Genomic DNA, 15,691 nt, shown 5'->3' with positions numbered 1-15,691 from the left:
GTTACCTACAAACAATTTATAGATAAATAATCAAGGGACTACTTTGTCCTTAACGTAAGTACACAGACCCACGTGACCACTAAAGTAATGAGGCTTCGGGTCTGACACGTATGTTTTAAATTAGACACACCCAATATGCTGTACGGTGTTCTTAAATAAAAAACCAAGTTTTGAAATGGTAAAAACGAGTTTGGTCACTACAGAAGTATTTAACTAGACCCGTGATCGGTGAATGGTCATCGGAATCGTTTCAAGGTGCAAGTTCGCCGATCTTCAATTGAAATACGTGTTAAATTAAACACACCGATTTCCAATGGGTTGTCTGTCAAATTGATTGTACTATTTAAAAAAAGGTTTCTTGATGCGCTGCCCAGGGCGGTTTAAGTTTGCAAGACAACAACAAATTTGGGTGAGGTTATGATATGAGGAGAATTATAGTTTCACAAACATTGAATGCGAAAGGTAAAAGCTATAAACCATATATTAAGCAGTATATTACCGTATGATTTTGTTTGTCTCTATAGTTCCATGGCAGACCCCACGATAGGCTTTCTATATGATATCATCCGGTAAAATGGTGTACCGTGAGGCAAACCAGGGGGGGGGGGCACATGAGCGATTGGAGGGGGTGGGGGCACTGGTCTAACACGGAAAATGAAATGCGAATTTAGAAAGCTACTGATCATGAAAGGGTACGATTCATAGTCCATGCGTCTTCTTTCACTTTCTCTCTTTCTCTCTCTCTCTCTCTCTCCCTCTCTCCTTCTTTCTCTCCCTCTCTCTCTCCCCCCCTCTCTCTCTCTCCTCTCTCCCACCCCTCCCTCTCTTTTTCTCTCTCACTGATTTTTTTTCACACGTTTCCAAGTTGAATTTCCATTGTGAATTTTGTTCGATAGGGGGCCGTGCCACTCCACTCACCCGCTATGATAAACGCTAATCTATTTTGTTTAAAGCACAGATGCGTTCTCACCCGGCCCCCTCCTGCCTTCAAGGTTAAACAGTGTGAGTGTGTGACAGTATTACAGTAAAATAAAAAATGGTGTAATTAGCACTAAAATTGCTGATCATACAAATACTGGATATCTCTATTATCCCAATGCAGGGCAAGTTCATTTATAACAGTTTGTTATCGCTTATCATAATTATGTGCATTGTATTAGAATACGTGAACAAGAATTATAATTACATGCGGGTTTACTGTGGGTCAAGTAGGGCCCGGATTCCCACGTCAAATTTACAGTGTAAATAAATATAAGATTAACGTTGTATAATGTTAATGAGGGTAAATAGATATGATGAAATATTGTGGTGTTTGAATTCACTCTGATGTGAACCTTTCTATTATTCGAATTCCATTTTTTTTAATTGGATAAGTACAGTAAACCTCAAGACTAACAAGATAAACGTATTAATTTGATACCATTTTATTCGTCAAATAATATAAGTATAGGCCTATAATTGTATATTTAAAACAGAAGATAACTGCAAGCAATTCAAAAATTCAACGAAGAAGTATTTTGCTCATTCAAAAAGAAATACTAGATTTTTTCCCCGAGTACCGATCGTCATGTAGGGTTATCAATTCCCTGATCTAGTTTGTTATGTTTTGGTATTAATCCAAAAATTGTGTAGAGAATTCGATTGCCTTGAATTATGTTGCATCCTGAATTGAGTTTTTAGGCAGACAACAACTGAATGATAATGCAAAATGCACCTTATTTAGACTGTACTAAAAGCTAATCTTGAGCTCTGGTATGGGCATCGTATGTCGAGAGAACATGGCTGTAATTCATTGTGGATTGTTTATCCTGCAGAAGATTGATTGTTTGAACTAGTAAAATAAAAACAAACTCACAAAAACTTGCTGGAAATCATCTTCAATAAAAACGACAACTCTCATTTGCACATAGTGACCTGTGTTAAGCACATGGTATCGGGCCTACTTACCTTGATTTCCTTATATTGCTATGCTCATTAATCAGCCCCTATACATTTTCTACCAAAATCGTTTGGGCAAAATCTTTGGCACATGCTATTTATTTGTAATCTTGAACATTCAGTGTAACTTATTTTTTATCATTACCAGAACTCAAGTTTATCTTTAATGCAAAGGTAGCTAGGTATTGCCAACATTGCTATCTCTGTTGTAATGTATTTTCGAGTGGAGAATCCGGCAGTCAGCGGATTAATACCTCTAATTTTGATTTAGAAATTATGAAAAATCATTTTGTAGAACCATGCTCTTAATCATGGATTCAACTTAACTCAACCGAAAGCGAGGAGTATGAGCTTGCATTCACTTTTTTCAAGCGGCGTAATTATTTCACGGTGTCTATTTTATTAGGAGTATTATTACTTAAAGCGCTTATCTAAATAATAATCGAATAAATAAAGGTCATTTCTTTACTTAGTATAACGAGAATGGTTTATGGTATGGTGTGGTATGATTGCATCGTGCATCGCAGTTATTACTGGATTGCACATGGATATACATTGCATTTTAAAAACAAGTGTAAAAGTTAAAACAGTATCATTTACATTATAAAGTACACGTATCACATGTTTACTCTTAATTGTGGACCAAATGTAAAATAAAAGCAAACATACGAACAAGAAGGAATTGGGGAATATGTACATAAATAAAATAGAAAGTGAGGAAGATGGAAGGAAAGTGAGGAAAAGAGAAAGAGAATATAAGAGACCAAAAGATATAATGAAGAAAGAGAAAGAGCATGAAAGATAGAGAGATGGAGAAAGAGAAAAAGGGAAAGAGAAAAGAGAGATAGAGAGAAAGAGGAAGAAAGAGAGAGAGTGAGAGACAAAAGGTTAAGAAGCTAGGGGGAAGAGAGAAAGGGGGATCTTGCCCACAATTAAAAATTGTATACGAATTGACAATAAAAAGATAAAAGTATGCATTGCAACACTATGAATAGTCTAACCCGTTGATTACTGAATTCATTCACTGCCAAAGGCTCAATACAGGGACCGATCGGTTCCAATAGATCATGAGTTAATAGGATGAACAAAACGAACATTGTCAAAATTGTATGTTTATGACATTCGACTTATTTCCTATCTTTTGTTAAGATCGCCCTCTTTCGACATGGCCTTATCAGCTCTCCGGTTGACTGCGTCTCGTTTACCGCATTGCGGCGTGGCGTATCCCATCCGCCACGCCCTCCCGTCTAACTGGTCACGTGCTCTGGTAACCAAGGCAACGGTCTGCACAGGGAATGGACGTCTATCTTACAGGTTGACAATGATCATTAGTGATCATTTCATCTCATTCCGTTTTGATTATGACCAATATACTGTATGAAATTTGCCCTTGTAATGTAACTTTGCATCTTGCATTTTATCCCACAAACACACGGGCTCACATAGATAGAAGGCATCCAAGATCATTGTAAAATGGGTTAGAGCATATAAGATCGAGCATGTAAGATAATATGGTACTTTCAGTTAACATGGGTTTAATCCACAAATTATTGATTTGGTATAGCGTCTTTTCCTTGCAGTTACAAAGCGCTTCACAATTTGCCCCACAATCTAGCTCGTATTAACCCTCTTATAGTGTTGGGAGCCCCAAATTCGCTAACAAAATTGACGGCAAAATTTCACTCAAATTGTGTAATGACTTGAAAGAGGATGTCACATTACACTCAACTCTGCGAGGATTTTCGGAACAAATGTGTTTGAAGACGAATATTGATGAAAGAATACAAAACTTGGGTTTTGTGTTGTACGCAGAAACCCTAAATTTGGTATCAGTCTTTCATCAATATTCGGGTCATCCTCTTTCACTGCATTATACAATTGAAGTGAATTTCATATTATTTGGGCTCCCAACACTTTAGAGAGGATTTAAACAAGTGTATGGTTTTAATAAATCCAAACACCAATAGAGCTAATATAAACGTCAACAATCGTCTTTCATTTCTTCATTCATGTTATATAACTAAATATGACAAGAGAGAGGGTTAACCTTGGATCATAAAAAAAGACCTGGGGCCATAATGCTAAACTTTGATCTTTCCACTCATTCGTACCTCACGATTTTTGATAAAGTTCATTAATTCATCTGTCTTTTTGTTGCATAGTATCTGCTTGCACTAGAATTTAGAGGAAGTCCTTTACAACTAAAAGGGACTTTTAGATTCTGCACGACGAGAACGTGGACTGCCCTTTGAAGGCAATGTGACGTCCTTTTAAGGCACTGGCAGTGACGTCACATTGCCTTAAAAAGGCAGTCCACATTCTCGTCGTGAAGAATCTAAAAGTCCATAATGTCAATGATACAATTAACCTTCCGGATGGGGTCTGAACGCATACTTTCATCATCCAACATGTCAAAAGGACTCGGTACTCGTAAGTCACCGTCATAAGATTTCAGATATTAATTTTGATGCGATTTTCTCTTTGTTCAATCATTTCCAGTACAAGCAACGCATCACCGATCCGTTTGCCTATATCTGGTACATACCGGCCTTCCAAAACCATCACCAGGACAGCACACACACAATCCGCCATCGCGACCAATGAGGAGATTGCTGCGGTAACGAGAAATGCCTCTGAGGATTGGTTCGAAGTCACATGGAAAGATGGTTTTCAGGGTCAATACCCTTACGTGTGGCTACGGGACAACTGTCGATGTGAAGACTGCTATCATGAAAGCTGTTTTCAGAGGTCCATGCTGATGGCCAACCTTGACCCGGAAGTGAAACCTGTAAAGGAAGAGCTGAAGGAGGATGGAAAAATCTTGCAGGTGACGCTGAAAATACATTCTCAATGTGTCCGAAATAACAAAACCAGCAAACGTCGACATAAGGATCGACGAATAGTACTTCTTGGTTTATATCGTGATTTCTATGTATTTTGTATATTTTCCTTTGTAAGTAATTGAATAACGCCTTTGGGCTGCACGTTCAACTTTTTTTATTACAATTAAACGAATCACTCGATCAATCAATACATCAATCAATCAAAAATTGATGGAAATTTCCGTAGAAGATATAGCTCCTTGATATCATTAAATTCCTCACGAAAGTGTTGGTAAATTTATTCTGGTGGCGAAACAAGAGAATTAGTCCCGGACCCCTCCCACATAACCTTAATTGCTCATTATTATTTCATGTGTTGATATCATTAATACCAGTGCCCCAAATACATAAATAAATAATAGTCACAACTCAAAATTAATAAAAAAAAAACCTACGCCGGTCAAGTACGGACCTGGGCTACAGCAAAGCATTTACTCATCCCTCATTCTGCTCATTGTGAAACAGATCAAGTGGTCTGACGAACACGAGAGCGCCATCCCGTCGGAGTGGCTCAAACTCAACCGCTTCGACGGCACCGACTTCGACGTCGTGCGCAAGATCGAGCCCGTCTCCTGGGGTTCGGAGTGGTCCATCCCAAGCTACAAGTATGAAGACTTCATCCACAATGACAAGACGCTCTATGACTGGATGGACAGCCTTGTCAAGTACGGGCTGGTTATGATCAAGTACGCACCAGCCAATGATGGCATCTGCCAGAAAGTCTGCGACCGGGTCGGCTATGAGAGGTTTACGTGCTATGGGTAAGCATATTAAGTTCTTCATGAAAAAATAACAAAAACAAAATAAACAATCAATCAAACAAACGAAACAATCAAACAAGCAAAAAACAAATACAAAAATGTCTCTTTTTTTTTTTTTTTTTTTACTTCGTGTTAATATCATGATGTATGTTTAAAAAAACAAATAATCCATGATAACAAAAGGATATGTATGTTTTCGAACTTTGTTCACTTTCCTCTGTATTTGTAATCTATAATTGTTCACGGCCTCACAGGAAAACAGTTTTAATAATGAAAGAGTTAGCTGTTAAAATAAAACGAATATATGAACGAAATAAATAAATGCAAAGACAAAAACAAATCAAATATTGACTTCAACCCTATATACTGGGTTAAAAATCACTGTATTGTAACATGGCTTGGTCGGACATCGAGTTTTATCAATATAGCGAAAAAGTCACATTGTCGTCTAAGTGTTCTCTTTCCTCTAATTAAAATGAATTTAGAAGCAAAAAGCATTTAGAAGTAGTAGGTTTAAAACTTTTCAGCGACTGTATTCGCCCTTGATAAATCGTGAGGCCCTGCAATATAATATAACGAGGTGCCTTTTGAATTCTCTTCTTTGACTAGAGGTCATGCATTATATTTACAAATAAAAAAAAATATCTAGGTTATCTAAGTTGATGCTTATACTCCATGACTAGGTTTGGGAATAATCAATATAATGATATCATGACTTACTGACGTAAGTGCACAGGACGGGGTGTCCCCTTGCGCTCCTACGAGTGGTCTGCCTCCATTCACTTCTGTCCTGGGCTTGGTGTTGGGCAGCCTCCAGGCCTAATCCAGAGTCTTGGCGGATTTGGTCTTTCCACCTTAGGGGAGGACGTCCTGGTGGCCGTGGCAAAGTAAAGTCATTGGTGTGGACTTGAAAATGATATCATAATATAAATAATGTAATAAATATCGATGGGGCTTATGCATGTGTTCAATATATCAAATTTATGCAAAATGTACCATTAAAAATATGAGAATGTAGAAAAAAAAGATTTGCCATATTATGACTTTTTTCCCTCCATTTTTTAGAGCCGATTTCAGAGTGGAGAAGTTATTTGACTCGAGTAGTTTGGCGTTCACGACGAATGAGCTAGGTTTACACGTGGATTTACCATACTATGACTACCGTCCTGGGGTAAGTTAGGTTTACACGTGGATTTACCATACTATGATTACCGTCCTGGGGTAAGTTAGGTTTACACGTGGATTTACCATACTATGATTACCGTCCTGGGGTAAGTTAGGTTTACACGTGGATTTACCTTACTATGACTACCGTCCAGGGGTAAGTTCATTTTAAATTTCATTTCCAAAGATACTATAACCATTATTAAAATGTAACAAGTTCGGGTTCTGGGGAAAATCATTGAAAACTTATTTTATAATGACTTTCATGAACAAGTAAATATTAATGAAAAAGCATTAGTTATAGGTTATTTTATTGAAAAAGGGAAACTTTGTGATAAACTTCATGTTAATTTTAGGCAAATACATAATATACATAATGTAGATCCAACTTTGGTATGAAGGTAAAGAGTAAAATAGTAAAAGTCTGTTCATTAGTTTCAAATTAAAACTATTATTATATAGCAAATAAGCAAAGTTTTTTATTGACCAAACACAAATTTTTGTTTTCAAGAAATGTTAAGGTTATAAACATTTATTTAATTACTTTTGTCTTTTTTTATTATGTTAAAACGTAAGTTGTTGCAAAAATATATGAAATGTGAAATAAAACACCTCGGTAAGAGGACAAGAAAGAAAAAATAGAAATATACATAACAATTAAAAATAGTTTATGGTGATAGTTGAGTGAGAATAATTAAAAAAACACAAACATATTTTCAGTAAAAAATGGAAATAAACCAAAAAAAATGGGACCAATTGGCTTAGCTTTAGGGGGCCCAGGGGAAGGCAATCACCCCATTCCTGTTTCTGTGGTAGAAGGAACAAAAGATAAAAAGAAAGATGAAGTGAGGAAAATGGGAAAGGAAAAGGGACAAGAAAAGAAGATGTGACCACCTCCCACAACCCCCGAATCGCTATCCTTTTAAATTGCAATTCTTTTTCCGGGTAAGACCGATACCCCCCCCCCGCCCTTTCATCGTTTCAGTACCCCTCAATGCCCAATGAGTGGTCTCATACTATGCCACTGTGTCGGCCTACATTGTGACGTCACGACTGGTATTAGATATGGGACCCGTTTCACAAAGCCTTTTCTCAATGACAAATTACAAAAATCAGTATCAAATCTGTTGATAACCAATCAAAAGCAATGATTTCATTAGCTTATAACAAAAAGTGTCATTTTTCACTGATGACAAGTTTTGTGATACGCCCCCCCCCCCCGGGGGGGGGGGGCGTTATTTTTTTCTGCGGCACAGAGTGGGGCTTTTTTTTAAAGGGGTCTTGATTTACAGACTAATAGTGGTCGTGTGCGTACTAGTAGTAGAGGTCTGTTTTTAACAGTGTTACAAAGGGGTTACATGTTATCCACTACCGTATGGAAAATCATTACATCAACAATTAAAATGAAATTGAAAATCTGAAGAGGAGGCAGCACGTCAATAAGGAGAACATCACAATAATTAGTCAATAAAACTTAACTAACTTAAACGGAGAGGAATGTTATCTAAACACATAGTTCGCGATGGATATTCAAACTTCTTCGCAGCGCTATGCGCTAGCGAACATGACTAGTCTCACGTACGTGCAGACACTATTCAGAAGGGAAAGAACGTACTCCCCAGGCTCAACACGCACTATGCCCCAATCTGTGCCGCAGAAAAAAATAACGTCCCCCCCCCCCCCCCCCGGGGGTTACATTGGGTTTTCTGTGGAGCCTCGGATAATTCCAAAACAACAATTTTGGTTTTCTTCAGTTAGCATTTTTTTGGTTAAAGTTCTAACAAGAGGGCAACAGAGGGCGGAGTTTTGACCAGACACATTTGTATTCCCGTTTGGATACATTGTTAAAAGGCGTACAAATCATTACCTAATCATAGAGGAAGCCAAATGATGAATATAGTTATCACTTATTTTCTGTAGCATTTTTAGCACGGATAATATGGTATATATGTGCGTAATATTATGTGTAACACTATCGCAACTACTCGAAAACTCAATCTGTTGCAAGTTAAGTAGCCTGTGCGTCACGAAATGAAATGTAAATTATGTGATCCAAATATAATTCCTATGGGATTTACAATAGTGTATTGAAATTGAGTTGATTTTTCGAAAGTCGTTGCGATCGAGATTTGCATAACCTTATTCGCCTTATATTGTGTGCGTAATTTTACAGAAGCAAAATTAATGAAAAGAAAATAATGTTTATTTTGGATTATTGCAGGTCCAACTCCTTCATTGCATTCGACAGTGTGAGGTGGAGGGAGGGGACAATCAGTTCGTTGATGCGAAGCGAGTTGTTGATAGGCTGAAAGCTGAAGACCCAGAATCCTTTGAAATATTAACAAAGGTCAAATTGGACTTCCGGCTCATAGGGAAGGACTTTATCGATACCCATCTCCAACAGGCAAGACCAATGATAGAGTAAGAACAAAAAGTTATATCATAATGCCTCTTAATTCGTCCGTATAATCAACAATATAAATAACCAAAAGCTATATTCAACAGAAAATCTTTTCTCTCTTGCACAAGCATGATTTTTGTGAAAGTTTGAACATCTTTTTCAGACAATTTCCCCAAATATTAGTATTTTGAAAAGAAATTAAAGCTTATCTGCCATAGTTTACAGGAGGGATTAGACCGCTCTGCAAGGTCACTGGACAGGTGGTTATCTCATCAACTCAGCTCTCATTTAACATAAGAAAAAGAGGATCATGGGGGACCAATGGTCACCGATTAGGCATTGTTTGTTATATAGAGGGCGCAAGTAGCTACCAGTAGTGCAGTGGGCCTTTAAGATATTTTTATAGCAATAAATCAAATAATAGAATGTATACGAAGTACCATCAAGCATAAGGCCTAAAATAAAAACTTGTTGTATTGCCCTTTGGATGCCAGAACATGGGTCGGTCGGTCGGAGAGTTTTTTTTTTCTAACCTTTTTTTGTCGCCCTCTTTGGGCCGATATTTTTCAGATTTGAATGTTGTTGTTTTTTTTTCCCGCCCTTTTTTGGCTGATATTTCTCAGTCTTTAATTCTTTAATACATGTGTTTCAGCGTCATAATTCCATTGATATCTTTTTCACCTCATAATTATCCATGGTTTGAACGAGTGAGAATTTTTGAATAATTTGATTTTATACATTTGTATCCCATTTGAACAAACAAAATACTTTTTTTGTTAAATCATAAATAAAAAAATGTGTCTCTAATTTCTCTTCAGACTAACAGATGACGGTGAATTCAAAGGGTTGGCTTACAATGACCAGACGAGGTCGCCCTACATCAACGTTCCAGTGGGTCAGGTGAAGGAAGTCTACAGGGCCTTGAAGAAATTCCACCAAGCTATGTACAGGCAGGATAACTTCATTAACTACAAGTTAAAAGAAGGTAAAGCATTTGCGCCCTTGCACATTGGAAGTTGGGGTACGATTGAGCACTCTACCTGATTATCTTGAATCACCTCGGCCCCACCGCACTACTTATAGATAATTAAAGCTACGTGCGCCCTCTATATAGCAAACAATGCCTAATGGGCGACCATTGGTTGCCCATGATCCTCTTTTAATTATGTTAATTGAAAGCTTATTTGATGAGATAGTCATCAGTGACCATACAGGGAGGTCTAATCACTCCTGGCCAAAATAGTGCGGTGGGGCTTAAAAGATTTTCATCCAAATTGTGACAAAGTTACCCATGACACAAAATATGGCCTTTTGTTTTGCTTTGTTGCGCCCTTGCCAGAGAATACTTTGGAACTATTGGGACTTATTCCCTGTCCGGCACTCATGGATCCTGTATACACGACTGCTGCTGGTGAATTAAGATTTGTAAACAAAAACCAAAAAATATATAGATCCACTTAGGTTTCCATCATCTTCATCATCATCATCAAGCTCTGTGACCTTCGGAATTGTTATACTTATGTAGGCCAACAAGGAGCCTTTAAATAGCTTCATTAGTATACTTCTGTCGAATAAATGAAAATAATGTTTGTCTCCTCTTCTCTTTGTTCATTTCCAATGTGTAGGAGAAGTAGTTGCCTTTGACAACAATCGTGTGATGCATGGTCGCAGTGCCTATACAGTCACCTTCAAGGATGGCAAGGACAAGTCCAGGCTGCTAGAGGGCGCTTTCTTAGATTGGGATGAAATCTATTCGCGCATGCGCCTTCTAGATGAATCAATGAACGGCACACCAAGACTCTAACGATTGGACATTTATATACCTGCATAGTGCAGGCAGAGAGAGGCACAGTTTCAAAGTTTATGTATTAAAGACCCGTCTTCTGTTAAAAACTTCCAGTAACTTGTAACTTCCAGTTTTCACACCAACAATTTTTTTTTACACGCTAGCCTGGCCATTTCTATGATAAATACCATGGAAGCGACTAATAATAGAGTCTAGCAGCCTATGATGTGCATTATACACATCATGAGATGAAGACCTAGCTGGCCCTTGTAAATGGGACGGCCATCGCAGCCATCGGGCGATGGAATTCAAAAGCTTAATTTAATTTAATTTAATTTCGGAACTTTACTTTAATCTTGATCTTAGGAGACACGAACAAACGAACGATCAGCTAGCGAGCAACCAGTCCGGGATCGGAGGGCCCGCATTTGCGTTCCCAGAATCTCCGGTAAAGGGGTACTTTTCGCGCGACAAAGTGCTTTAAAAAATCCGGCCCGTTTCGACTTTACACACCGGAGATAGGGGTTGCCTTCCAAGGAAGGGAACTTGCATACACGTGCCCTAAATAACACTGAGTAGAGGGGGGGGGGGGGGGGGGGGCGGGCGATAGATACATTGCTGTTACCCCCCTCCTGTGATGATCTTTTTCTCTCGTTTATCTGCTTTAAATGTCAGGAGGGCTTCTCTTGATATAATCCTGTTAATGTGCACTGGACCCTATCAAGATTCCAAAGTTTTTTATGTGATGTAAATATACAATTCAACAAGTCAAAGTTTTCATGAAATTTGATTTTTTTTTTCTTTCATTTCCAATTTTTCAGGCTCATGTCGTTTTACAAGATTTAAATTCATATATTTATCTAGCAGAAATTTAAAAGAACAAAATTCCCCCCTTTATGTTCGTTATCTATTTCTACTGATTAATTTTGTATATTTTATATTGTACAATACTGATTGTATTTTTTTAAACTGTTCATTGGGACCTCAACATCAGCCTATTTCAAATGTATTGGACCAGATAAACACAATTAGGCAAATAAAACTCTAATAATTGGCAGATGTGTTCTAATCTAAGAATAAGATTCAGCAAAAATGGAAGACATAAAGTAAATCTCTAAACGAAGGAACCTATTTACAGAGACATGTATATAAACGATATATACACATTCACTTTGAAGCTAGTGCAATCATGAGTGATATGATTATGTAAAAATTAAGAATATATTCCTTGGCTTGTGTGTGTTTGGAAAGAAAAAAAAAATCTGTTTTGTTTTATAAATTCATCATAATGATTTATGCATGAATATGCACATAACACATTTTCAATGGTATATCATCTCATCACGAAATCACTATTCTTTAAGCGCCTCGGGTCAAGTGTTAATGAAATAGTAATGTTAACTGGGATCTTCTGTTTATATTTCTGTGGGTTGATTTGTGAGCGTTTAGTTTATTCCAATGTAACTGTTTATGTTTTAGACTTTTATATAAATCATGCTGATTTGAGCTTAACACGATGGCAACCATTGTCGAAAAATTCAACTGAAAGGCAAATTCAATACACTATTGTATCTCCCATACAAGTCATGATTACGAAATATACCCCCATTGTCATGTACGCACATTTTAAAATGGTTACGCACAAGGCGAATGAAATAGACCAGTTTGTAGTTAACACATGGGTCATATGACCCCAAATATCCATATATCTTTTAAACATAGATAAATCCAATTTTGTGCCTTTTCGTGGATCTTTGTTTGTCCTCTTGAAAATATTTCTTCCACCTGTGTTCAATACAATGCATCACAGGTGCATGCATGAATAATGATTACATATTAATTTTCGTGAGCACGTATCCAGCCGCTTGTTCAAGTGACCTTTATCTGCGCATGCTCAGATTGTGTCTACGAACTGATAGTGCCCGAGGTTGATTTTTCGAGAGCCGTTGCGATCACCTTGCGTAAGATCATATTCAGTAGTAAACTGAATATAAATTTATGTTATTTTCTTTGTTGAAGGAGACCTGAAAGTCGAAGCATATCTATCTCTTTGGTTTGATTAATCACATATCGGTTAAGGTCTTTTGAGATTGATCAGGTATACAGAAGCTTAGTGATATAAAGTTATAAAATCACTGGACAAAATGATTATGGGACAAACTTATAATTGGACGAAATGATCTAATGCCGAATGGGCATATTTTGATCAAGATGCTGAAATGGCATCCCGAAGTCTGAATTACGTACAGCTTACAATAAAAGCACATGAAACACGTAGGAATGTAGAAACAATTCTACATAACGCTTGAGAGAATAAATTCAAAGATAAAATTCATAAGATATAATATTATGACATAAACTACTATTCTGAAAGGTACACAGACAGCTATGATATATTATCTCTCTCTCTCTCTCTCAAGTAAAATAAAGCTTCTATATATTTCTTTTGCGAATGACATTGGAAATGGGTTCAGACTAATCAAATGATATCCAAGAATTAGAACACATTAAAACATTTCTAAGTAGGTTTAATACACATGAATTACATATAAATGAACAGCATTCGCATGAATAAGCATATTAATATGACGATGAGATATTTAGAGGATGGGCATAACATCGTGCTATCCACCCTAGAAATGAGATAGTTACAGAAAACTGAGAAAAGGTCAAGACAACCATAAACTTTGGGCGATTATTCGCTTGGCAGGGATCAATCTTGGTTTAGAATCTACCGAATCAGTAGTGTTATGGTATAAGGAGGTATTTAGTAGCTCCTTAACGAGAATTACGAACGTGATGTTAACATATGATAGGCTTCTGAATAAATAAACGAGTACATAGAGAGAGAAAGAGAGAGAGAGAGAGAGAGAGAGAGAGAGAGAGAGAGAGAAGGGTAGAGAAATGTACATGTAAATACAGCAATAGATTATATACCAGAGATACAGAATGAATCCAAAGTGTACTGTAGGTGGTTTGTTTTCAAATCTCTCATTAAGTTATCAACCATTACCGGTTAAAATCGGTTTGCGACATGATTGTGTTGTAGTTCCTTTCAGGGTCTGTAAACGAAGCTTGCTATAATCGATAGCTTGATACAATCGATAGCTGTTGACTCCTGTTAAAGTTCATGAGTTAACCCCCTTCTAGCTACAAGCAGACGGTTATGAGAACTGTATTAAGACGTTTGCTATATATAAAGCGAGTGTTGTAAATAGATGTAATAAAAATATAGCAACGTATTTTAGCATTAACAAGACATATTTCCCTATGCTAAAATACGGACTAGAAGTTGAAGAAAATATAACTAAGAAAGAAATGCGAATTCTATAACATGTGGAAGAAGATAATCCATGATTTACAGGAAATGCATCTATTATCTGTTTTCAAGTAAATGGAGATATATAATTTGATCTTATTCAAACATGTGATGATTTGCTTGTTGTAAATAATTATGTTTGATGTCATCCGTGATTTTGTATCTGAATACAGATTTATAAAAAGAATAAAAATACGTTGTACTTCCCAAATGTTTTCGACCTCAGTTATTAAACAAGGTCAATGAGACGCTTTGACAAGAATAATTGAAAACAGATTCCAATCACAAAAAACAAACATAAATAAATCAATATGTCATGCTTATACAGGTCATACAAATGTTCTTTGCTTCTTCTGTCAGGGGAAGTACAATAAAACGTGAAAGCAATAGTTTGGCAGTGAAAAGCATTCCTTACTTCGTGATGTATTTATTTGATCTCTCTTATTCATCTTCCTCTCATAATATTGATTTATGTTATTGGTTCATCAAATTCCTCTTGATAGTTAGAGATATTCTTTCATCTGCGACGTATAACCTGACCTTTAGAATGACATCTTCATACTCGAAATTCAAATCCGAAACTGGTCTCCGTCAAAAAACTCTACAATTCTTGAAAAATTGACCCCTTAAAGTCTAAAATTGCCATAACTTTTTAATACCAATTCCGTTTTGTTTCAATTTCTTACAGTATCTTTATCTTATAATTGCACATAGCCATGCCATATTTCACGCTCCAGCGGTTATGCAGAAAAACAATTAGCGCCCTCTAAATTTCGGGGAATTTGCTTGCTTTCTGTGGCCGTGGCTCGATCATGTCTGGCCAAACCCTTGCCCTTTTTTGGATTTAGATACTTGAAGAAAGGCCCTTTCCAGCCCCCCCCCCCCACCAAAAAAAAAATAAAAAAATAAAAAATAAAAAAATGATATACCCTTACGCTGACCGACTTTCCGAAAATTGCCCACCAAATATGCAGTTTTCAAAAAAAATGCGAAATAACTTCAACTTTGTCTAACTTGACGATCATTATCGTCAATGGAACTTAGCAGTCTTTATGAACAACTGTCATTATGAATAGCGACCAGATCCCTGTAGTTTAGTACCCTTTATTACAAAAGTACTATGGTAACCATGTTTTTTTGTTTTTTTGTTGGGGGGGGGGGGGCATATGGAAACGTTGTATCCTCCGCTCAATCTGACTTGCGTGCATAGAACAAATAAGCATTTTTTCATGAAAAAGTCAAGTTTTCTAAAATGTGCGTTCTTTTCCAGCATTGGGGCGCCCGGAATTCACTCGGGTAACATTTCATAAAGTATAATATAAAAAGACCATATGCAAATTTTCTGTACTTTTGTCGGAAAAAATACATTTATCCAGCACAATGTCGTCTCTTTTTGCGTTGGAGAAGAGCATATAGCGAGTTTCAATCACACTTTGGCCG

At 37.0% G+C, this 15,691-nt stretch overlaps 1 protein-coding gene across 1 annotated transcript; it reads left to right on the top strand.

The window, feature by feature from the left end:
• The first annotated feature begins 5,398 nt into the window (after positions 1–5,398).
• Positions 5,399–11,525, top strand: LOC577198 (gamma-butyrobetaine dioxygenase). The gene is made up of 5 exons (XM_030989136.1): positions 5,399–5,581; positions 6,647–6,752; positions 8,967–9,166; positions 9,965–10,131; positions 10,772–11,525. The coding sequence occupies exons 1-5, from the start codon at positions 5,469–5,471 to the stop codon at positions 10,948–10,950; spliced, it is 765 nt and encodes a 254-aa protein (XP_030844996.1). The 5' UTR covers positions 5,399–5,468; the 3' UTR covers positions 10,951–11,525.
• Positions 11,526–15,691: the final 4,166 nt, after the last annotated feature.

Source organism: Strongylocentrotus purpuratus, unplaced genomic scaffold (genome assembly GCF_000002235.5).
Source record: "Strongylocentrotus purpuratus isolate Spur 01 unplaced genomic scaffold, Spur_5.0 spur5_scaffold_18, whole genome shotgun sequence".
NCBI classification, from domain to species: domain Eukaryota; kingdom Metazoa; phylum Echinodermata; class Echinoidea; order Camarodonta; family Strongylocentrotidae; genus Strongylocentrotus; species Strongylocentrotus purpuratus.
Note: the sequence above shows the minus strand (reverse complement) of the source record. Positions and strands in the feature narration are given on the sequence as shown.

Coding starts and splice junctions, on each gene's coding strand:
- LOC577198 (XM_030989136.1), top strand. CDS start 5,469: ATGGACAGCCTTGTCAAGTACGGGCTGGTTATGATCAAGTACGCACCA. Junction 6,753..8,966: donor ACTATGACTACCGTCCTGGG/GTAAGTTAGGTT, acceptor GGATTATTGCAG/GTCCAACTCCTTCATTGCAT. Junction 9,167..9,964: donor CAGGCAAGACCAATGATAGA/GTAAGAACAAAA, acceptor ATTTCTCTTCAG/ACTAACAGATGACGGTGAAT.